The 23,210-nt window shown below is 38.7% G+C and overlaps 1 protein-coding gene and 1 pseudogene across 3 annotated transcripts in view; both read left to right on the forward strand.

Annotated features, from left to right (window-relative positions):
• The window catches only part of Kiaa0825 (KIAA0825 ortholog), a 406,282-nt gene that overhangs the window by 114,319 nt on the left and 268,753 nt on the right, over nt 1-23,210 (forward strand). For all 3 annotated transcript variants that reach the window (XM_055604019.1, XM_055604021.1, XM_055604022.1), the window contains 6 exons: nt 3,233-3,327; nt 10,429-10,656; nt 12,005-12,270; nt 13,583-13,733; nt 18,126-18,316; nt 21,252-21,434. In XM_055604019.1, coding sequence (XP_055459994.1) covers nt 3,233-3,327; nt 10,429-10,656; nt 12,005-12,270; nt 13,583-13,733; nt 18,126-18,316; nt 21,252-21,434 — 1,114 coding nt within the window. The remainder of the gene's footprint in view (nt 1-3,232; nt 3,328-10,428; nt 10,657-12,004; nt 12,271-13,582; nt 13,734-18,125; nt 18,317-21,251; nt 21,435-23,210) is intronic.
• On the forward strand, nt 7,448-10,020 carry LOC129674137 (heterogeneous nuclear ribonucleoprotein R-like; annotated as a pseudogene).

Consider the following 23,210-nt stretch of genomic DNA (forward strand, 5'->3'; position numbering starts at 1 on the left):
AGCCTGAAAGTAACTCTGTTCATTGCTGTTAGGAATGTGAAATGATACAGCATCTTTGCTAGTTGCTTTGGCACTATCTCACGAAGCTAAACATAGGCTCACCATATGATCTGGTAATTGTGCCTCCAGGTGTTTAACCAAATGAGTCAAAAACTTATGTCCATACAAAAGCCTGCTATGAATGTTTAGAGCAGCTTTATTCACACTCACCAGCATTTGGAAGAACTAAGATGTTCTTTAGTGGGTGAGCTGATAAACAGTCTGTGGTATATCAATGCAATGGAATATTATCCATTAATAAGAATAAGATTACCAAGTCATAAGATGATATGGAGGAACCAAGGATGCTTATTTCTAAGTAAAGGAAGACAATCTAAAAAGACTACATACTATATAATTCTACTATATGTTGTTAATGAAAGACAAAACTATAGAAACATTGAAATGATCTACATTGCCAGGAAAATGGGAAAGGAATGACACATAGGTTATACTTGGCTTCGAACACTGAAGCCATTCCATGTGACACGCTAGTAACAGAGACATGAGATCATGTAGTTGTTAGTGTCCATAGCATTATTTAACACAGAGTCAATTCTAAGGGAAACTGTGAACAAATGTAACAATGTTTTAGTATTGGTTCATCAGTTATAAGACACATACAACATCACTGTAAGGTTAAGCATGGGAGGACTAGGAGCTGGAGAGATAGCTCAGTAGTTAAGAGGACGTCCTTCAAGAGCAGGCCACAGTGACGGAACTTTCTTCCACTAAGACCTATTTGTTAAGTGATCCATACTTCCTAATAGCTCCAGAAGCTAGAGACCAGGGCTTTGACTTGCTTCTCATTTGGGGGACACTTATCCAAACAGAAGCAGAGGTGTTATAACCGAAATAGGCATTCCTTTTGACTCGGGGTACACAGGTGTTGAAATTAACGTTTTTATCAAAGCAAAAAACATGTCTATTGTTTAGAAAGTATTCGTAACTGAAGTAATAGAACCACTTTCAGAGGAAAACACACACTTCCATAATATAAATTTATTGGCCAGATCTCTACTGAGAAAATCACCAATGTGATTTGCTCAGAGAATACAGAGAAACTGTAATTGTTAAACTTTCTGTTAACTTCAAGTTTAAAGTTTGTTAAACTATAACTGTGAAAAGCTGGTAGAAAAAAAGGGGAAATATAGTATGTAATATATCATCCTATACTTACAAGCCACAAAAAGTAAATGCTAAATTATTCATTTAAACAAACCGCTTAATACAATCTTGGTAAAGTGGAACAATTTCTTCTTATATTTATTTACTACCTTTTGAAGGTCTCTTCCCCCACCCAGGGAAAAGAGTGTGTTCATTCAGTATAAAACATAATATTGCAAAAACAGTTTCATTTTAAGACTTAGTGATTATGTCATGTCTATCTCAGTGTTTGTGTTTTTCAAATTAACCATTGTTAATAATTAGTAGGAACATACTTTTTCTCCTCCTATCCTGTTTCTTTTCTATGTGTTTTGTTCTTTGATGACAATGGTACATGTGTGTTTGTGTATATGTACATGTGTGCAGATATATGCACACGTGTGTTTTTTTTTATGTGCAGGTGAGGTTACAATTCAACTTTGGGTGTTTTTCTCAGGGGCACACACAGCTCACCACAGGGGCAGGTGAGCTGTGTGATTAGGGAAGCCAGCCTGGAGCCAGAGTGAGGTAAAGATGTGTCCAAACCTGGAATATCTCATCTTGAGACCTGCAGGAGTAGGCACTGCTCCCTCCCTGTTCCAGGCTGCAAGCCTCAGAGCATGTAGCCTTGCCACCCCCACCTATTGTAGTCAAGTAGCCTGGTGGCCAGGTTTCATGTTAAAACTTCCTATTTTCGTATAAGGACATATCCAGCTAGCCCCTGGAAATCCTCTTCATGCAGATGAAGCATTCCCAGCACCTCAGCTCTAGTCAGTGATGCCATTTACTCCCCAACTTCCCCAAGGTTTCTATAGCCCTTATTCCCTCCAACAGAGGAGAGCTGTTCCACAGAAAACCTTTTTAGAGAAGGCTGCTTCTCCTGCACTCATCACCGACTGAGTTCCTGTTAACCCACCAGCCTGATTAAAATTCCTTCCTTCCAGCCAGGCTTGCAACAGTGTCTGGACACCCCAAGGGCAGAAGCCCACCACAGCATGCATGTGGGGATCAGTGACAACTAGGGGGAGTTCATTCTCTCTGTGATGTAGGTCATCAGGCAGGTGCTGTTGCTTGCAGGCCCACCGAACTATTTTGTGAAATGGTCACTAAAACTGGATCTTTACAATTCAGCTACACTGTTTGGCCAGAACCGCTGGATGCTCTGTCTGCCTCCCAGTGCTGAGATTATAGGCCCTTGCTAGTATGTGGGTGCTCTAGGTGAGGTCCCCATTCTTGTGCAGTAAGCACTTGGTCAATTGAGCCTTTTCCCGAGCCCCACATCCTTGTTTTTTTAAGAAAATGTTAGCATTTTATGTTACCACACCAGTTTTGAGTGTAGTACTTTAGCCTATAATTTCTATGCAGCCCAAGATGGTCTGAGATTCATGAACCACCACCAGACCAGACAACTTAACTTTCAAAATTAAAACAAGAAAGTTAGTGTTTATTTTCTACTTGTAAGTCATCCTGTATTGTCAACATGAATTTAAATAGACAAAGGATCTTTATTTTTATAGATTATATATGCATGTGTATCAAATATTTATGACTAGCATACAAATTTCATTAAGTTGTATATTTAAAAGGAGTCTCTATCCTATATATGCCTGCATAATTGTAATACTGCCGCCAACCTACATCTTATTGACTACATTTAGTATGTATCCACATATGTATGTTTATCTCTCTGTATCTACTATGCATCTGCTTTCCGATATAAATAATATTTCAGTCACATCCAGAATAGTTGGTTCTTTTTAAAAGAAATGTATTTGTTTGATATGTATGTATGTGTGCCAGAGTATATGTGTGTGTGTCACAAGCATGCAGTGTCTGTGATGATACAGTGCAAAGGCCAGAAGAGGGCATCAGACTCCCTGGAACTGAAGTTACAGACAGTTTTGAACTGCTTGAAGTAGGTGCTGGACACAGAACCTGGGTCTTCTGGAGGAGAACTAAGTGATTTTAAGGACTTTGCAGTCTCTCCAACCACTACTGGTTCCTTTTAAATTAATACTTTTATATTTGTTTTCTTCTCTTTCCTTAGGAATATTGGAGAAATCTAATAGGGAAGTCATGGTAAAGAAACATATAGCAAATGAAACCAATGTTCCCCCAGAGCCATTACTACCAGTAAAAGAGGTGAGACTTTTTCTTTACATTTAACATGGTTATATTTCTGTGAGCCTATGGTGAATCAAAATATTCATGTTTTCCTTTTGATTCAAAATAATCTTGATTGAAATTTCCTCAGAAGTTTTATGCAAAAATCCAGAAGTATTATAGTCAGCTGACTAAACAACAGGTGCTGTTAATGATGTTGGGAAAAATAATCCTTATACACTATTGATGGGAATGTTAATTAGGTCAGCCACAATAGAAATAAGTGTGGAGTTGCCTCCAAAAAGTAAGAAGATAAACCTAACTATATATGACCTTCCTGTGCCACTGCTGGGTATATACAAGGACTAAAGATAGCTAGTTACCCAGAACAGATTCTGTGTATGCATTATAGATACATAGTTGTTGAAATGTAAGAAAATGAATAAGCTGAAAGGACATGAGCTTTTGACCTGGTCTTTGTTTACTCAGTATTTATGGAGCTACAGATTATCATATAAGATGACTAAGCAAGGCTCAGAAAGACAAACAAATGTTTCCTCTCAAAGTGTGGATTCTAGATTAGATAAGACAAGGCTTGTAAGCAGAAGGCAGTCTGCGTTAAAGAGGACTAGTGAAATGGAGGTTAAAAGAGAGAATGAGGGACAATGAATAAAATTAAAACACAGTGAATAGCATGTGAAGATCTCATAACAAAACCCATTAATGTGTGTAAGTGATATAAGCTAACAAGTTAAATTTTTTTTTTTTTTCAAAAATAAGCTGGGTCATTTCTTATTATAAAACCAGTTTATGGAATGGTGTAAAAACAGAAGTGAAGAAATTTTTGTCTCCATCTTGGCTCAGGATCTGTATTTTGAGAATGTGAAATATAGATAATTATTGAAAAGTGATACTCATATCTGCCAAGCTCGCTTGCTTTCTGTATTGTGGGATTGTCTGTGTAATTAAAGGTATTGATAAAACCTTGGAGTACAGAAGTTTCCGAGAAAGACTGAAGTTTCCTACCCCCACCTCTGTGAGCCTGTGGCAGAGCTGTGACTCCCAGTGCTATGCTCTGGTCAGACTGCATTCTTTATATGTGCTTACAGTCCCACTTGGCGGTTGGGCCTTGCCATGGCTTCTGTTGGCAGCCTGGATCTCTCAAAGCACAGTACCTTGTCTCTGCTCTTCCCTCTCTGGGAGTGACTGTGACTTGCTGTGGTTCACAGCTTGTGCCTGATCTCTCCAGTCTTCCCTCGCCTAGGTTACTGTTCCTTTTGCATCACTGTAACAAAATACCTGACAAAAGGAATGTAATGAAGGAAGAATGTACCTGTTTATGGTTTCAGATTTCATGTCATCATGAGGATAGGAGAAGTCTGACAGGAGAAGCAGCTCAGTCAAATGCCAGCAGGAACCTGACATGGCTGGTCACATTATTGTGGCAAAGCAGGGAGTGTGACAGGAAGCATCAAAGTCAATACAAGCCGAGGGCATGTTGTCATTAATGGGCTACTTACTCCCTCTCTGCCCTACTTTCTAACATTCCAGCGTCTTCCCCAAACAAGCCCTCCTCTTGTGAGCAAGCATGCAAACATGTGCCTGTATAGCAGTTCACACCTGTCTAATGCTGTGACCCTCTCATAGGGCTCCTGATGTTGTGTGGCCCTCCCACCGTAAATTATTTTGTTTCTAGTTCATAAGCGTGATTTTGCTACTGTAATGAATTGTATTATCAATATCTGATATGTGACCCTGTAGGGTCATGACCCACAGGTTGTGATCCACTGCCCTAGAAGGTCATTACCCATTCAAATAGTGACAGTAATGTTTTTGAAATTCCTTGAGTGATTTCTGCTTTCTCAATTAATTCTGAATAATACACTGTGTACATATTTTAGAAGTCCAAGATACGTGTACTCTGTAAAAGTTCCCAAGCCTAGAAAGTTTCAACAGTAAGAAGAACAAAATCAAACTCAGCATGAATCTAGCATTAGGTAACAGAAGATAAAATTATTTCCTAACTGTTGTGTACAGAAAAGAAAACCCTTCCTTCTTGTTTTTTTTTGGATTAACTAATAAATGTTCTTTATTTTAACTGGAATGTGTGTGATGCCAAATATCAGATGGGAAGAGGAAAAAAAAAATAAGCAATCTTTCATGAAAACAAATAGACTTCTAGAATATGGTTTCAGTACATAGAGGTTTTTAGTTTTCTTTGTACAAGCAGTGATTTATGTCTTTGTTCCTCATATTTGGAAGGGGAATTCATATTGGTGGAGCATATTATAATCACATATCAATTATCACAGGAAAAAATAATCCCTATGCAGAAATTGAAAAAGGGATAGGTCGGGCTGGAGAAATTGACTACAGCTACAGCAGTCACTTGCAATTTTTGCCAAACATGTTCCTTGAATAAGTGTTTTTAAGAATGTTTATGCTCTAATAGAGAAATAAGACCTTCACTTATAAGCAAAGAGATTGAATTGTACACAATATAATTGAGAGATGGATTTATGCTCTATGTTGCCAAAGGATTAAATAAAATTTAGACAGGAAAGTTCAGTTACATTTTAACTATAGTAAAACAAGAGCTGTTATTTTGACTACCAAATTGTAGACTCACGAGCTGTATATAAACCATCTCTATTATTTTCTATAGTTGTACCAAATGTGTCAAAATGTTGTTGGATTGGATAGTCATATAACAAATTAAGCTAATGATTTTAATCTCAGTATTTCCTAGTTTTATTCTGATTCATTCTTGAGTGTGTGAGCCAGTCTGTGTGTGCATGTGAGTGAGGATGCCTGTATGCCAGGCGGCACCAGTGGAGGTCGAAGCACGCTGTTCAGGGATCTGCTCTTTCTTCCTACCGTGGGGTCTGGACCTCAAACTGAGGTCAGCAGGTTTGCATAGCAAGGATATTTGCCTCTGTTTTACCCCACTGAGCCATCTCCCAAGTCCTGATCTCCGCAGTCTTAAACTGAAAGCGACCATATAAACCATCCACGTTAACTCAAGTTCTCAGCTAAAAACTCTGATACCAAGAAAAACCAAAAATTCAGTCAGGGATAAAGGGTCCAGGATCTACTTTTAAAATTATTTTTGTTAGTTTTATGTGGGTAGAGGAATGTTATGTATGCATGTGTGGGGGCCAGAGAAGGCCAGAAAGCAAGGCACAGGATCACTGGGGCTGGGGTTAAAGGAGATTGTGAGGCTCTTGATGTGGGTGCTAGGAACTGAACTCTTCACTTGGCAAGTGCAGTAAGTACTCTCAGCTGCTGAGCCATTTCTCTAGCCCCAAGACCACAGTCTGCTGTAGTTGGCATCAATGACGTGTTCCTAAAAACAAGGTCCTAAAAACAAGTGTAGATTTAGTGTGCTTGCTGTGTGTAGTATTAGTAATTTGGAGAGCATTAGGGAATTTGGAAGACATCTACATTCACAGGCATATTTCCATATGAGACCAAGAGTTAAAACAAAATTAAGCCAAGTATGCCAATTAGTTTTTGTCCATGTGACACAAGCTAAGGTACTCTGGAAAGAGGGAACTTGAACTGAAGGATTTCTTTCATCAGACTGTCCTGGAGGTGTGTGTGAGGATTTCCTTAGTTGCTGATTGATGTGGGAGAGCCTATCCCACAGTGCTACCCCTGGACCTAGGCCGTATAAGCTGAGCAAGCCATGGTGAGCCAGCCAGCGACTGCCACCCCTTCACGGTCTCTGCACATGCTCTTGCCCAGACTGCAGTCAGTGATCAACTGTGACGGGTGTGAGGGGGTGACACAAACCCGTCCGTCCCCAAGTTCCTCTTGGTTATGGTGTTTCATCACAGTAATGAAGGCAAATTAGGACATAAAGATTATAACATTTGATTTTTGTTTTGTTTTAAGAGAGAGAAACAACAGGAAGTTCAGTGGCTAGACTGGTAGAAGATCTGGGAGGAATTGAGGGAGGAGAGACTATGATCAAACTGTATTCGGTAAACACCTTCAAATACAAAATAAATTTTAAAAGAGGAAAAGAAGGTACATGGGGTGTTGGCACGCACTCCATTTCTAGTCTCTTCAAAGTGCCTCACACTGATTCTCATGACCCTTGTCCCCCTACAGTCACCGCCCCGCCCTGCCCGCCTGCTTAGCCCTTTGTAATAAAATGGCTAATCAGGTGAATGGTAATGTGATACAGGTAAAAGAAGAGGAAGAACGATGGATACTTCATGTACTCGCACAGACACTACATGACAGTGACAGAGGCAGGCCTCCCACAGACGGTGTGCTCACACACTGTGCTCACACAGTATACTCACACAGAACACTATGTAACAGTGATAGAGGCAGACCTCCCACAGAAGTTGCCACAAAGACTTGAGGAAATATTTCAGACTGGTTGGTAGCTTATGTCAATCTTGATGAAAGAGCAATTGATGCTCTCAGGGAATTTAATGAAGAAGGAGCTCTGTCTGTACTACAGCAGTTCAAGGAAAGTGACTCATCTCATGTTCAGAACAAAAGTGCATTTTTATGTGGAGTTCTGAAAACCTGCAAGCAGAGAGAAACGGCATCAAGGTGCAAGAGTCCATAAAAGGGCCCGAGGAAGCAAAGATCAGGGCCTTGCTTGAGAGCCCTGCTTATATCTGGATGTAACCACAGGACAGAGCAAGTGTGGTAGTCTCCCCCCAGACAGTGTGTACTCCCGTATGCAACCTGGAATCGGAACAGAGATCTTCGCAGGTGAAATCCCAATAGCCTTTGATGAAGATGAGTTGGTGCCCCTTTTTGAGAAGGCTGGTCCTGTCTGAGATCTATGCCTTACGATGGATCCATTCTCTGGTGAGAACAGAGGATATGCATTTATCATCCTCCAAGGAAAGGAAGCTGCCCAGGAAGCAGTTAAACTGGTGAAAGTTTTATTTGTGAGAAACTTGGCTCTACGAAATATTAGAAAAGTCATTTTCTGAATTTGGAAAACTGGAGAGAGGGAAGAAGTTGAAAGATTATGCATTTGTTCATTTTAAAGATAGAGGACCTGCTGTTAAGGTTGTGGGTGAAATGAGTGGAAAAGAAATAGAAGGGGAAGGAATTGAAATTGTCTTAGCTAACCCACGAGACAAGAAGCCGAAAGAGCGCCAAGCTGTTAGTCAGGCCTCCAGAGCCCTGCATGGAAAGACTATCATTATCACCCTCCTCCCCGAATGCCACCTCTAGTGAGAGGTGGAGGTCGTAGAGGGAGAAGTGTTGTGGCTACCCCTGGATTATCGTGGTTATGAGGACTACTCATTGCGGTGGTTGTGATTATCATGACTATTGTGTAGGCTATGAAGATCCCTACTATGGCCATGATGATGGCTGTGCAGTAAGAGGAAGAGGAGGAGGAAGGGGAGGCGGAGGGCTCCACCCCCACCAAGGGGATGGAGAGCACCACCTCCAAGAGGCAGAGCTGGTGGGCATCCTGGGACCACCATGAGGCTGAAGGGTAGCAGAGGGGGTCCTGCACAACAGCAGAGAGGGTGTGTCTCCTGTCACTTGGGGCATCGAGGGGAGGATGTAGGGGGCTAGAGGAGGGCAGATGGGTACACCAGCCTGATTCTAAGCATCATCAGACCAACAACCAACAGGACCTGGATTCCCAACCCATTGTTCAGCAGCCACTTCAGCAAGGTGGTGATATTCTGGTAACTATAGTTACAATAATGACAACCAAAAATTTTTATCAGGATACTTAATGGGCAACAGTGGAAATAGGTAAGTGAGGGCTTGAAAACAATACTGGCCAGATACGATTGTATCTAGATCTACATTCCTCAAAACAAAATTGGCGTGACTGTTTCATCTTCAAGTAGCAGTTTGCTGCTTTTTGTATTCACTGAAGAAGTCACTATTGTGTGCATACGCAAGGCCTTTTATTTATTTATTTTTCTTTTCTACTGCTCTTGGACACTATTGGGCTTGCAGAGTTCCCTTGTTCTGGGGTTACAATGCTTGTATCGTTCCAGGCTTCATTTTAGAGTTTGAACAAACTGTTAAGTCATGATTTTGCAGAACCTTGGGTTTGGAGAGTTGCTTTTTTGGGATTTGGAATAGATTACATAGGAGTATGAAGGATGCTGTTAATAAAAGTATAAGCCAGTGCTCTGCCTTAGTAGTTTTAAGAAATTAAAGCAAAGAGACTTAAGTTTTCTTATATTAAAAATAACCTATGACTGTATATTTTCCATTCTTAGAAACAGGTTAACTGTGTTTTTAAATTGTTATAACTTCATCTTTTTGAAATTTGCCCAACAAAATTTGTTTGGCTTAAACATCAAAGCCACGACAATTTGTTCTTTGATGTGATTGTATTTCCAATTTCTTGTCCATGTAATATTTCAATAAAACTCAAAAATATATTCAAAACAAAAAAAGAGGCAAAGAAAAGCTATCTGAAGGAGCTGCCTATAAATATGGGCTATAAAAGAAAAGCCCCTAAGAGAAAACGAATGATTATGACATCAGTGATGCTCCTTGCACATGTGAAACAGTGCAGACCACTTCACTTCCTCATTTCCTGGAACAGAACTTGTAGTGCCTACCACTTTGCGGATGGAGAGGCTAAATAAAATCTACACAAGTTAAAACCCGGAACAGTGAAATGTGCAGTTTCTCTGAGAAATTTATTTTATTGCTGTTTTCCTTTTTAGCTTGTCTGGAATCCTGAGATTAAAAGAGAAATCAAAGATTGAATATTAATTGCTAACTTATGTTGCAATTCTTGTTAACAATAAACTGTAAAAAGACTATAAAAATCTAATTTAGACTTTATGAAATGTATTGAATTTAAAGGTTGTTTTATGTGATTGCTTGTAACTGTAGCTTTCAGCTCTCATTAAAGATGGTTTTATTGAACTATACTTAAAAGATTAAGTTTTGAAAAGAGTTTTTTATTAAATCCACTGAAGAATTAAAGTGAGATGTCAGTATATTGCTATGTGTAAAGAATGTACATTTACATTCACAAGGTAAGAATGGCTTTCAGAGTATATCAAAGAATACCTGTATTCAATATGTTGAATGAAAGTAATAATTTTATATCTGTAACAATTGAAACATTGTTCCTAAGTAAAAATGAATATGATTTTATGTACATTTCTATTTCAGGCTACTTTACTAGAGTTTGGCTGGAGAGATGCATTTAAAGAAGTCTCTCTTGCCATGGCACACTGCATACCATCTGCCATTGAAGGTTTTTTCACAAAGGTCCTTCATCAGGAACAAACTGAAAGGACCTCAGCTGTGAGCTACACTATGAACCTTGTAAATGCCCCGCAAGTTTGGCGAGATGGTCACATGTTTCCCGAGGAGGAACAACCGAAGAAAGTTGCCAAGGCAAGTCTTAGACTGCTTCAAAGAGCTGCCAGCTAGCAAGGCAGCTATTTTATTTGTTCTTTCTTTTTGCAAATATAAGCAGTCTATAGATAAACCAGTGGAGTTCCTCTTAAAGTGCATGGTACTATGAGTTTTTTGTTTCTGTTTTTGTTTTGTTTTGTTTTGCTTTGTTTTGGTGTCTATAGCCTAGAACTACCCAAAAGGACATGTGTCTCTTTGCTAACATTTGCCCCATTATTCTGAGGCAAGCTGATAAGGAGTCTCAGTGAGTTGGGAAGGGCTGAAAAGGCTGGAATGACATGAGGAGTGGAGGAGGTTAAAGGGGATACTGTACTGTCTTGTATTGCTGTGAACTTAGAAAATATTTTCACCTGAATGAATATCCTATCCTGTTTAGAAAGTCCCCAGAATCTGCCAAGGATATAAAGCAAGTCAGTGTAGATGCCCTGTAGGAAACCCATTGCCAACACAGCAGTCAGTGGTTTTCAAGAGCCCCTGCCTCCTCCTCCTCTTACCACCCTGAGGCTCTAGAACCCTCTCTGGGGAGCTCTGTTGGTTAGGTGCAGGCTGTGCCTTCAGCCATCTATCACCAAAGAGGTCAGATACAGATTAAATGGTGAAAGTAGACACATCACATCTGAAATATACGGCTCCCTACTCATAACAAGAGACTGTCAGTGCAGCCAATCCTCATGAGACCTGATAGGCCAGGGTCAGAGGGAAGTGGAGAAGGACTTCCCCTATCAGTGGACTTGGGGAGGGGCATGGGAAGAGAAGAGAGAGGGAGGGTGGAATTGGGAGGGGACGAGGGAGGGGAGCTACACCTGGGATACAAAGTGAATAAACTCTAATTAATTAAAAAATAAATAAATTTTTAAAAGAAAATGAAAAAAAAAAAAAAAAGAGACTGCGTGAGATTGTTCCTGTTGCTTCTGGATTATTTAAGCCAGACTGCCATACTATGTATTGTTTAGCAAAATATATCAGAAAAAATTAGGGGACGTTTAAAAATGATAGGAAATTAATATCGTGGATACATATTATTTTGAGTTCTCTTGACTATACATAAAGGTATTGTCATGTAACGCTGCCTCATGAGTTTTTCGTAATGTCTGTCTGGGAGCATAAGGTTTGAAGATTATATATAGAGAGACATCATTTTGGTATTTCCTTATTTGACATGAAACATTTAACTTTCTACAACTGAGAAATTGATTGTTATAAAGCTGCATCATTTTATTTATGTTAGATGCCAAATTCATTATTTAGGAATTTGGCTCCACTGTACATAAATTACACGGTGCTGTCAGAGTACAAATAACTCAGCGCCACATTTATTTCTCCCTAGTTTTGTTCTGACATCATGGAAAAGCTTGATGCAATACTTCCACTGGCTCTGGCATGCAGAGATGATTCTCCTCAGGAAATCAGAGGGAACCTGGCAGAGGCCTGCTGCAAAGTGGCAACAGCTGTCCTGGAAAGACTGCAGGAGAGAGGCAAGGAGGTTCCTTCCAGAGCACCCCTGAAGAACCTGCACATCATCCTGTCCTCGGCAGCTTACGTCTCCCAGCGTTTCATGCACTATGATCATCTGATGAAGGAGACAACTAAAAAGTGAGTGTCTTTTAAACTAAGTTGATGCTCATGCTTAAGGAAACACACACTCTTCAGAGTTCAGAAAATCAAATGTTGACAGTAATCACTGAGGAGAACATAATAATATGGTGGATTCTTTTCATTGCTCTTGACTAGGAAGTATTTAAAAGGCCCAGTATGGGTTATACTGAAGTAGTGCACATAAAAACAGAGGCCATCTCCATTGAAGACATGCACAAAGGAGGGCCCCATGTTCTGCATGCTGTCCCCTCCCGACAGCACCACAAACTGACCACACAAACATAGAAACATCTGTGAAACGCGCCCTTCTCGCTTCTCCTCCTAATCCAGCAGGCTGGGGAGAGCTGCTGTAGTGAATAAATGCATCTTAATCCATCGTTGTGCCTAGTGGAATCTGCTGTAGGACATCTATCTAGTAATACACTAGCCATATTTGAGGAGGAAACATCTGCCGATCTTAATTCTCATGCACCAGGAGTCTAAAAATACAGCCTGTTTTCTTTGAGGAGCTGAAATCACCGTGGGTACTATCAAGTGGTTTCTCTGGTTCCACTTGAACTTTGTGGAACTTACTATGGCCCTGTGAGAGGAGGACATGGACTTGCCAGTCCAGTGCAACCCAAGAATCTATTATATAGTCTTCACCCAGCCTTCATAGTCTCTTAGCTGTGCAAGAAAGAAATGTGACATAAATAGCTGAATATAAAAGCGAAATAAATTTGGCTCTATGTTGGATACAGTTATGTTATTTCTTTAATTCTCATAAGTCATCAGATGTTGTGATTCATACTTGAATTTATAAACAAAATATGCCAGAAATCACTTCATTTTAGTAGACTATTTTAAAACAGTTTATAAGATAATTGACATCTACAAAATTACAATTTTTAAAAATAAAAAGAGTGTGTTTATGGGATGTGTGATAGCTTTAGAAAAGTTCATCTGACAAGTGTATGTTGTTCTCCAGTACTAATGATAACCTAATGCTTAAATAACGCACTGAGCTCTGATAACAGGCTCACAAAGAATACTTTTAGTTTTGAAAGATGTCTTGACAATACAGTTTGTCTCGAGTTGACGTGCATATTTGTAGAACAGCAGATGTACATTTTCAAAGGACTTGCAAAACAAAGACGAGCTCCCCCATGCACTTTTCTTCTTGGAAAGTGAATGTGGATACAGCCCTCAGCCTTGGGAGGAAATGAATGATTGATATCTAATAATGAAAACCATTTGTAGTGCTGGAGGTTGTTACCTCCTACTGCACAGGCCTTAAATCTCTGTCTCTTTGATCATTCCCTCTGAACAGACCCATATTCCTGGTGCCTGTCCAGCGATATCAGGAATTCATCAACACTGTACAGTTTCAGGTTACGGACTACTGCGTCAGAGTTTGTGCTACAAGCATTTTACAGGATGCCGAGAGCCACCACTGGGATGACTACAAAGCTTTTTATGAGGTGTGAAGTTCAGTTTACTATTCGTCCTTTTTACACAAATATGTTTTACTGCCTACCTGCTTTCTGGCTAATTAGAAACATGAGCTGCGCATTACTAAAACATGGAGGCTGTTAGAATAATATTTTTTAAATATTGAATTTGTATTTAGGAAAAACAGTGTCTTTAGAAACCTGAAATAAATTAGACATCAGAACTCTCCTTCTGCTTCAGAGCAAAAATAACTTAACTTGAGTTGCAGGATTGCAGTACTGTATGAACCGAGATATAATGAGATTCGGTGACAACCTGGAGATAGCATGAGCTTGGCTCAGTCCTTTGTGTTTTTCCAAAGCTACCAGGGCGAGGTGTCCCTTGCACCTTTTCTTACTATGTGTTTTCATCTTGTTTGATAAATACTTGTTGTGAATCAGCATTGCTTTTACGCTTATTTTTTACTTCTCATTCTTAAAGTACATTTTAGACATGTCTTTTCATTTTATGCTTTACTATTTTCATTTAGCTTATGTTTTGAAATCCCAAATACCTAACCCCAAATGAAAGCCAAATAATCCCTAACCAAACTGAGAATCAATTAAAATTATTCACGGCCAGGCTTCATTAGTTTCTTTTCCACTAAATCATACAGATTATATGTAGATCATATATTTGAAATTAATTCCATGCAAGGGTAAAATATTTGCATATCTTAAAAAAAGGTATTTGAAGTTTAAAAGTTTCAATGACCAGGGTCATCTTTATTAGCTTTTCCGTTGCACCCTTTCTCCTGGATCACAGCTTCTGATTTTCATTTTCCTTGATTGTCTGAGCCCCTCTGAAGTGTTTAGAAAAGGAGGGTGGGCTTTGCTCAGCAGTCACTCTTCGGCACAGGCTGTGTTTGTGCCTGAGATGGAATAGATGCTGTTAAAACAGAGTAGCCGCTAATAAGAAACTCTTAAAGACTTTCCCGCTTTCCTCAGTCTGTCTCATCTCTCCTTAGCATCCTCCCCAGATACTTTTCTCTTTGTAAGAGCATCATACACTGTTTTCCAAACTCAATGTACTTCAAACATTAGTGGTAGCAGCAAGCAGAGTGAGGGAAAGTGGCGCAGCTGGTGGCCTGAGATAAGAATGGAAGTATTGGTCCTTCCCTTTCCTGGCAGCATAACAGACTCTCTACTTGTCCTGAGGAAAAAAGAGAGACAGAAATGGAACCATCATGTTTCAAACTATTTCAATGTCAAGGTACCAATGGACAATTTTGTATGATGTCTTCAGTGAGGAATAGGTATCATCTCAGTATATAATCAGGATATTTATTTTCTCTTATGCAAATCAGAGACTAGAGCAGTTGTGTAGTGTAAATAATAAGTGTATTGTGCTGAGAACCTGTTATTGGAGTTCCTGAGTCTTTAAAAAACAAAAACAAATTACCATGTAACACACAGTTCTTAGATCTTATGACAAGGCTTTAGTTTCAAAGACAGAAATAAAGAAACTATTACTATGTGATTACATGGTGCTTGCGTTTCTGTATACTTACATGGTCAGTAGTTACAGTTTAATTGCAGAGTTAATGGTTGTTATTTATGTATAGAAGAAAAATAAAGTGATACTGCTTTTCTCTTTACAAAAACTAAGATGGTTCGGGAAATAGCCCTGATTTTAAACTGTTTTGACAAATGGTGTACCTGGCGCGGTTGTGTCTCATTTATTGAATCCTTTTACTCCTCTCCCCCACCATGCCCCATCTGATTTGTGGAACAGAACTACATTTGGGAAAGCTTGTTTTACGAGGAAAGAGATGATGCTGATTGGAAATGAAGCATTAGGTAGAGGTCTCAGGGAAACCTATGGCCTTGTGCACGGTTGAAGAGAAAACAGGAAAAGAGTGTACAACCCAGGGGAGACTGTTTGCTCATGTCTTATGATAGCAACTGAACTACAGACATATATTTCTATGTTCTAAGCCTGTCAAGGCTTCAGGAGCTAAAGAGCTAGCTCCCTCCCTCTCAATTGAAGTGTCGGTCAGATGGTACAATGGTTTTTGAGATTGCATGTTTAAAATTAAGCTTTTTGTTTAGTTGACATCTGCTCAATTTTACTAACTTGTGTTTTCCCATAGTCAAAAAGTAAAGACTATCTGTTCAGAGATAATACTGAGTGGCTTCCATAATAAAGCCCAGCTGCTTGTTTCCTGATATATAATCTAAGCAAAAGCTCACATCTGTTTATATTATAGTGGGTTTACAAAAATAACAGATGTTTACTACACAATACTTTTCAAATGACAACAAGCAGGGAAACAGGTCAAAAAAGTGGAGTCATATTTAGCTTAATGAAAGCCTCCCTTCACGCACCCATGCTGGCGTTGTATTCGTTTATAAAGAATTGCCAGAACAAAGGGAATTTTGTGAGACCTTCTCATAAGCATGAATCAGTTTATAGTCTTTAAAATGCACATAGTACATTTTGAGCAGGAAAAAAAAATCTTTGTGACAAAAGATAACTATAAAAGAACTGGTTTTCTTTATTTTCAAAATTATGACAAATCTTGTTGATCTCACTATTATTAGGATACATCCCTCATGCCCAGTCCCAGCATCCACAGGGTTCAAGAATCCTTTTCATTTACAACATCTGAAGCTCTGAGTGGATCAAGCTTTGAGATTTCTTTCTTAGTTTGACAAGAGTTCTTAGAACACATCACAAAGCAAATAGAGCATTGGTTTTGATTGGTTTTTAATTTTATATGTTTAAGTAGTTTAACCCATCTAATTGGGAAGTCAGAAACCACCTATTCCAAGTCCCTTTCTGTTTGAACTGAACTCTGATGCTTTTGATCTAAGTTTCCTACACAAACAATAGTAGTTCCACTCGTTTTTGTATCACCATTTGAAAATTAATCACTATTATTTTGATGACTGTAGTATTGTAGTCATCAACATAACCACCAACATAATGCCATGTGAAGAAATGCCTGCCTGAGAAGCTGGTAGCTCTTGGGTTAGGAGCAGAGCAGCCTGGTTCGGCTTATCTTATGAGACAGGATTTCACTTTGGAAGGCAGAGTGGCCTGGAGCTTGTCCCAGAGCTCAGCCTGGCTTCAAACTCATGTCAGGCCTTCCTTCCTGCCACTCAAGTGCTGGGATGCAGGAGAGGCCCATCATACCAGCCATGAGCAGGCATTTCTTAGATAACACTGATTTGAAACTGTGCCAGTGCCTACAGCAGATTGCAAAAGAGAAATATTTAGGAATAAAGGAGAAAATTTGTTTTAATATTTTATTCTTTATTATTTATACAGTATTCTACCTTTATGTGTGCTTGCATGTATGCCTGCATGCCAGAAGAGGGCACCAGATCTCATTATTGATGGTTATGGCTGGGAATGGAACTCAGGACCTTTGGAAGTATAGCCAGTTCTCTTAACCTCTGAGCCATCTCTCCAGCCCCCAAGGAGGAAATTTTAATGGCTTATGTTTTGATAAAAGAGAAACATATTTGAAGAATTCATTCTATTCTTCTTATTTCAGATACTCTCTTAATCTGGTTTGAAGAAATGAGGTCAAATAACTATTGAACCTCCCCAAGAGCATTTGACCTAAGTAATGCTTGCTTGCAAATCACACTACCTTCTCCTCACTGCCTGTTCCCTTGGGCCTGTTCCCTTCAGCCTGGCCACTGTTGGGTTCCCATCTGCAGTTAGGCAAAACTAGTGCACAGAAGCAAGCTCTGTGGAGGAATAGGGACAAATGAGAGGCTGACCCCTTGAAAGTATGTGAAAATGTTAAATGATGATAATTTGTGACTACACTTTACAAAGTGGCGTCAACATTAGATCACTATTTATCTATTGCTAGTATAAGCCAGTATCAAAACACCGTTAATGAAATAGCCCGAGTATTCTTCAGTAGATAAGTGCCACACTTGGTTTCATGAATGCTCCTAAGATGTAGTGCTCATGTTTGTTATCAGTCCTCTTATTCCATTATAATATGGAATCCGAAAACTTTGTAAAATTAGCTCAGCAATGCCAATCATCTGAGAGAAATGTGCCTCCATAAAAAATGTTAACAGATTTTAATTGTAGAGAATCAGCATGACTTGTTAAACCACTACAAAGCTGGTGCTTAAATTTTAGAGAGTAGATCAGGACAAAGCACATCAGCAGTGTACTAGGTTAAATGCTTGTGGTCTGGATTTACACTAGAATATCTGATTCATAATTGAAATAAAACATATGTTCCTTTGTCAATATGATGTTTAACATCTTGTCTGAAATCTTTCTTGGTCATCTAGCATGGCAGACTTTCCAGTGATTTCCTTTCAGCCTGAACTAATTAGGTTCACAGGAAGTAAACTGACATTTCAGGAGATGTGATTCTCTTGTTTAATGTGTGATGATTTTGCCAGGGGGAAAGATGCTCCTTCTCCATCCAGATGTGGCATTACTTCATCTGGGCTGTGCATCACGATCTCTGGACCATACTGCCCCCTAAACTGGCCCAGGAGATTCTAGCGGAGCTGCTGGAGAAATCCCTGGGTCTCCTTGCCTCCAGATATGCCCAGGCCCATCCGAGTCCCAAGAGAACTGCACAGATAAGGTAATGAAAGCTGCTCTTCAAGAAGACTTTTTTTTTTTTTTTCTGAGATGAGCTTGTAAAGCAGAACGAGAATTTGAGGTTCAAGACAAAATTGTGTTTAGTGCCTTTGTAACTCCCAGGGGGAGAGGATGCCCATTCTTCTGAGCCATTTGAGAAGGAAATGCTTGGGTCAGAACGACTTCCCCGCCCTTCTTCCTTCCACCTGCATTACAGTCACTTTGCCCATAGGAAATGTTCCCATGTGTGACTAGGTTGAATGTACACAAAAATAAGGTAAGAGCAAATTAAGCCCCTATAGGGCTGTCTCTGCCATGAACTCAGTTGCCTGCTCTTTGATCTTCCCCCTGGTGGGGTGGCCCTTCTAGGCCAGCTAGGAAGAGGACCCAGGCAGTCCTGATGAGACTTGATAGGCCAAGGTCAGATGGTAGGGGAGGAGGACCTCCCCTATCAGTGGACTAGGGGGAGGGAGTAAGGGATAAGGAGGAGGGAGGGTGGGACTGCAAGGAGATGAGGGAGGGGGCTTCAATTGGGATATAAAATTGAATAAAGGTAAATCATAACAATAACTATTGTCATATTAAAAATTAGGGCCCTGTAGAAGAGAAAACAACGACTATGCTGTGACAGAGCATTGAATCCGACTTCTTGGTCCTAGGCAACTAAGGGACTTTAGCCTTTTATTTACTTAGTTTCTACAGTTTTCAAGTGGAGTAGCTATCTTCATTAAGGAATCTACTTTGTTTTAAACATATTCTAGCCTACCGTGGTAGTGCACATCTTTAATATCAGCACTTGAGAGACAAAGGCAGGCAAATCTCTGAGTTCAAGGCCAACCTGGTCTATAAAGCCTGTTCCAATACAGCCAGGCCTACACAGAGAACCCCATTGATTGTCCAGGCTTTCCCTTCATTTTTCCTTTTACCCCTCTATATATTACTGAAAGCCAGCTGAAGAAAATGGGAACTTGTAGAAAATGGGAAGCAAAAGACACTAATTTAAATTAAAGACTGAATTAAAATGCAATTCTAGTATTTTGTCAGTGAGTATTTTGCAAATGAGCTTAGTGACAACAGTGAGCTACATGGAGGAGGCTTTTTAAAATAGATACTTGCCTACCGTGATTAAAACCTGGATTTAGATATGAAATAATAGTTTCAGATATAGTTCTGAAGAAACCCACAGACATCAGAGACTTCCTTTTTGTCTTTATTTCTGGCCGGAGAAAGCATGTCCTAATCATGTTCTTGTAAAGCACACTGTGATTTGAAGGGCATTTAGGTCATGCGACAGTGTTTCATAAATATGCTATTCTGCACAGGCTGTTTTCAATTACCGATCAAGCTGTTTTTAAAGAAATTGAACTCTGAAGAATAGATGTACAATTCTTTTTCAGAGTAAAGGATACCTTCACTCCCTCTCTCATGAAGCGTAAATCACTTTTGGCTATAATGTGGCCCATCATTAACAGACATTTTGTGAAACTGAATTTACAGTTATATCATGAGTTAGTAATATATTTAATTAATTAATGGCACTATAGAGACATTGATTTCTTATGTTTTGGATGATCACGAAAATTTAGAATTATTGCTTTTAATTTTTCTATGTGAAATATATAAGTATTTATATTTGAGAGGTTAATAATAAGCCATAATTATTGTAGAAATCTAAAAATGTGTGTGTACGTATGTGTGTCTATGTTTCTTGGAATAGAAACTGTTAACAATTACAGTTAAAAAAAACTAAAATTGAACCTTCCTAATGGTGATTATTGATAATTGTCAGTGATCACTAAGTTCTAGTAGTCTCCATATAACATATGACCAAAACTATATATCTATATGAATTATGCATGTATTATATGTTACTAATACATATGTGAATGTATATAAGTATATGTGTGTATATACACACATATGTATATATGTGCAAATATGTACATATGTTCGCATGTATAAATGTACATATGTATACAGACATATACCTATATATACACATATACATATATACACACATATATATATACATATATATCTGTAAATACACATACATCCCCATATATTTTTATATACGCATATATACATATATACCTTTCACATACTGTATTCATGAGTTTGGAATGTTGGCCTTCAAAAATATGTACAATTAGTGTGTGTTGATTATGGTGAAAATGTATTTAAATTTTTAAACAAAAACAACGTGAGCAATGGAAATAAAATGTTTATGAGTAAGATAAATAATGCATTCTTCTTTCACAAATAACTATAATTTTAGGAATTTCTGAACATATTCCCAAATTTCTGAATTTCTCAGTTTGTGCTTCAGTTGCATGCCTTCTTTCTCTCCTCCTTCAAGGAGAGTATGTTACCTGACCTTATGACTTCTTTCTGACAGTTTACATGTGGATGACATGGAGACAGGTTCTCTATCAAATATTAACTACAGTGTGTGTGTGTGTGTGTGTGTGTGTGTGTGTGTGTGGTGTGATAGCACATTTTTCTTCTTAACCAGCTCTAATTTTGCTCACATTGATTTCAAGGCCAGCCTCCTGAGCTTCTGGAAGAGAATTCTGATAGTGCAAAGCAAATGCTTTTTATATAGAATATATGTGTCACAATAATAATTAAAGAAAATATTGTGAAATTGGGAGGGAGCCCAGGAAAAGTTGGAGTAAAATGGACTGACAGGAACTATTTACATGCAGCAGTCATGTATGAAGTTCTCAAAGAATGAAAAATATTAAATGAAAATAAACAAAACCAAAGCATTGATATATTTATATATGTTTATATTTACATTTATATATACATGTAAATACCTCTGTTATCTAACCATATCTTTCTGTTCTTACATACTTTTATAAGAGACACACTAGAGTATATACAAAAAACCAGAACATTCGTTTCACATGATTTTCTCTCTCTCTTTCCAATAGACTTGATGTCACGGCAATCTTAATATGCACTGAGAACATATTATGGTCAGTTTGTAGCTCTGCACAAGAGATTCAGAATCCTCATAAGTATAACAACAACAAAATTTTTAAAATTCATACTCACTGCAACAATCTCTTTACAACATTAGCTATTTTGACATCACCGTTGACAGAATTATATAAGTAAGTATCAAATATATTTTGCTTAACCAAGTTGTTGTCATGCCTGATATTGAACTCTGTATTTAATACCATGTAGAAGTACTCTGAAGTATATTTTTAATATCATAATTTTGGATGTTTTATAAGTTGAACATGAACCAATTCTCAAAGCTATTTAGTCCCTCTGATGTGCTTTGTGTCAGTAGGTCTCATTTAGTTAATAAGCCTGTAATACATTTTAAACTTTACTTTGATTTTCTGGGTTTGAAACATTGTTACTATACACTAAGGTGAGCTTTTACTGATGAAATCCTCCTATCTCAGCCTCCCAAGTACAGGGATCATGAGTTTGCACATGCCAGACTTTGAATGTGGTCTATTGGATATGTGTGTATTTGTGTTTGTATGTGTGTATTTGTGTGTGTGCTTATGTGTGTAATAGTTTTTAACGTTTTAAAGACTCATTCTTAATGATGGATATATGGGAGTGTGTGCACAGATGGGTGCTGGTACTTCTGAGTTCAGAAGTTGTGAGATCACTGGAACTGGAGGTTGTAAGCTCTCCAGTGTCAGGGATGGGAATTGAACCTAAGTCCTGTTCAAGAGCAGTATTCTCTTTTAAGCACTGAACTGTCTCTTGAGCACCAGTAGATTTCACTTTTTATGTAAGATAATTGGTTCTAGCTTTAATAATTGTTTTAAATGTACATGTGCTCAAATCTGAAAGAGATCTAAAAGCCTCATGTTTTCTTTCTTTCATTTGGGGGGTTGTTCAATATATGGTTTCTCTATGTGTAGCTCTGGCTGTCCTGGACTTGCTTTGTAAAACCAGGATCTGCCTGCCTCTGCCTCCCTGAGTGCCAGGACTAAAGACATGTGCCACCACAATGGGCTGGCCTTAACGCTTTCAACAAATCTGGCACAGAGATTTTAATATTAGGTTTCAAAGGCCTAACTAGTTATGGCAAGTAGAAACAGATAGGTAATGTGGAAGAAGGGGGAGATAGAAAGACCCAGAGGGGACAAGGACTCCACAAGGAGACCAAAAGGGCCAAATAATCTGAGCCCAGCAGGTTTTGCAGAGAGAGTGATGAATCAACCAAGGACCATGCAAGGAGAGGACCTAGACACCCTGCTCAGATGCAGTTCATGCACAGCTCAGTCTCCATGTGTGTGTCCTAGTAAGGGGAGCAGGGTCTGTCTCTGGCATGAACTCCATTGCCTGCACTTTGATCACCTCCCACTGGAGGGGTGGCTTTACTAGGCCACAGAGAAAGAGGATCTCATTAGACAGTCCTGATGAGACCTAGTAGGCTAGGGTCAGATAGTAGGTGAGGAGGTCCTCCCATATCAGTGGACTGTGGAGGGCCCTGGGGCAGAAGAGGGTGAGAGGGTCAGACTAGAAGGAGATGTACAGCCAGAATACAAAGGAATAAATTGTAATAATAATAATAATAATAATAATAATAATAATAATAAATTAGAAATACTAACTGAAAAATAAATAAGTTAGCAAAATATAAAAATTCAGGCTACTTTCAATTTCAGTTTAGCTTGATTCTCCCATAAACCTTATAATAGACTTTATGAAAAAACTTCTAGAGTGCATACCACAAGCAAAATCACTTTTTAATTTAATGTTAAGGTTTTTCATATCATTTAAAAATGATAATTAAAAAATTTCCTCCAAATCTATTCTTTATAGTCAAAGAATAAATAATTATGTACTCTTACTTTATTAGATAGTAAAAAGTTCACATAATATTTTCCTACTTATGTTAAATTAGGCAGAATTCT

The sequence above is a fragment of the Psammomys obesus genome, unplaced genomic scaffold (genome assembly GCF_907164565.1).
Source record: "Psammomys obesus unplaced genomic scaffold, mPsaObe1.curated_primary_1811, whole genome shotgun sequence".
NCBI lineage: Eukaryota > Metazoa > Chordata > Mammalia > Rodentia > Muridae > Psammomys > Psammomys obesus.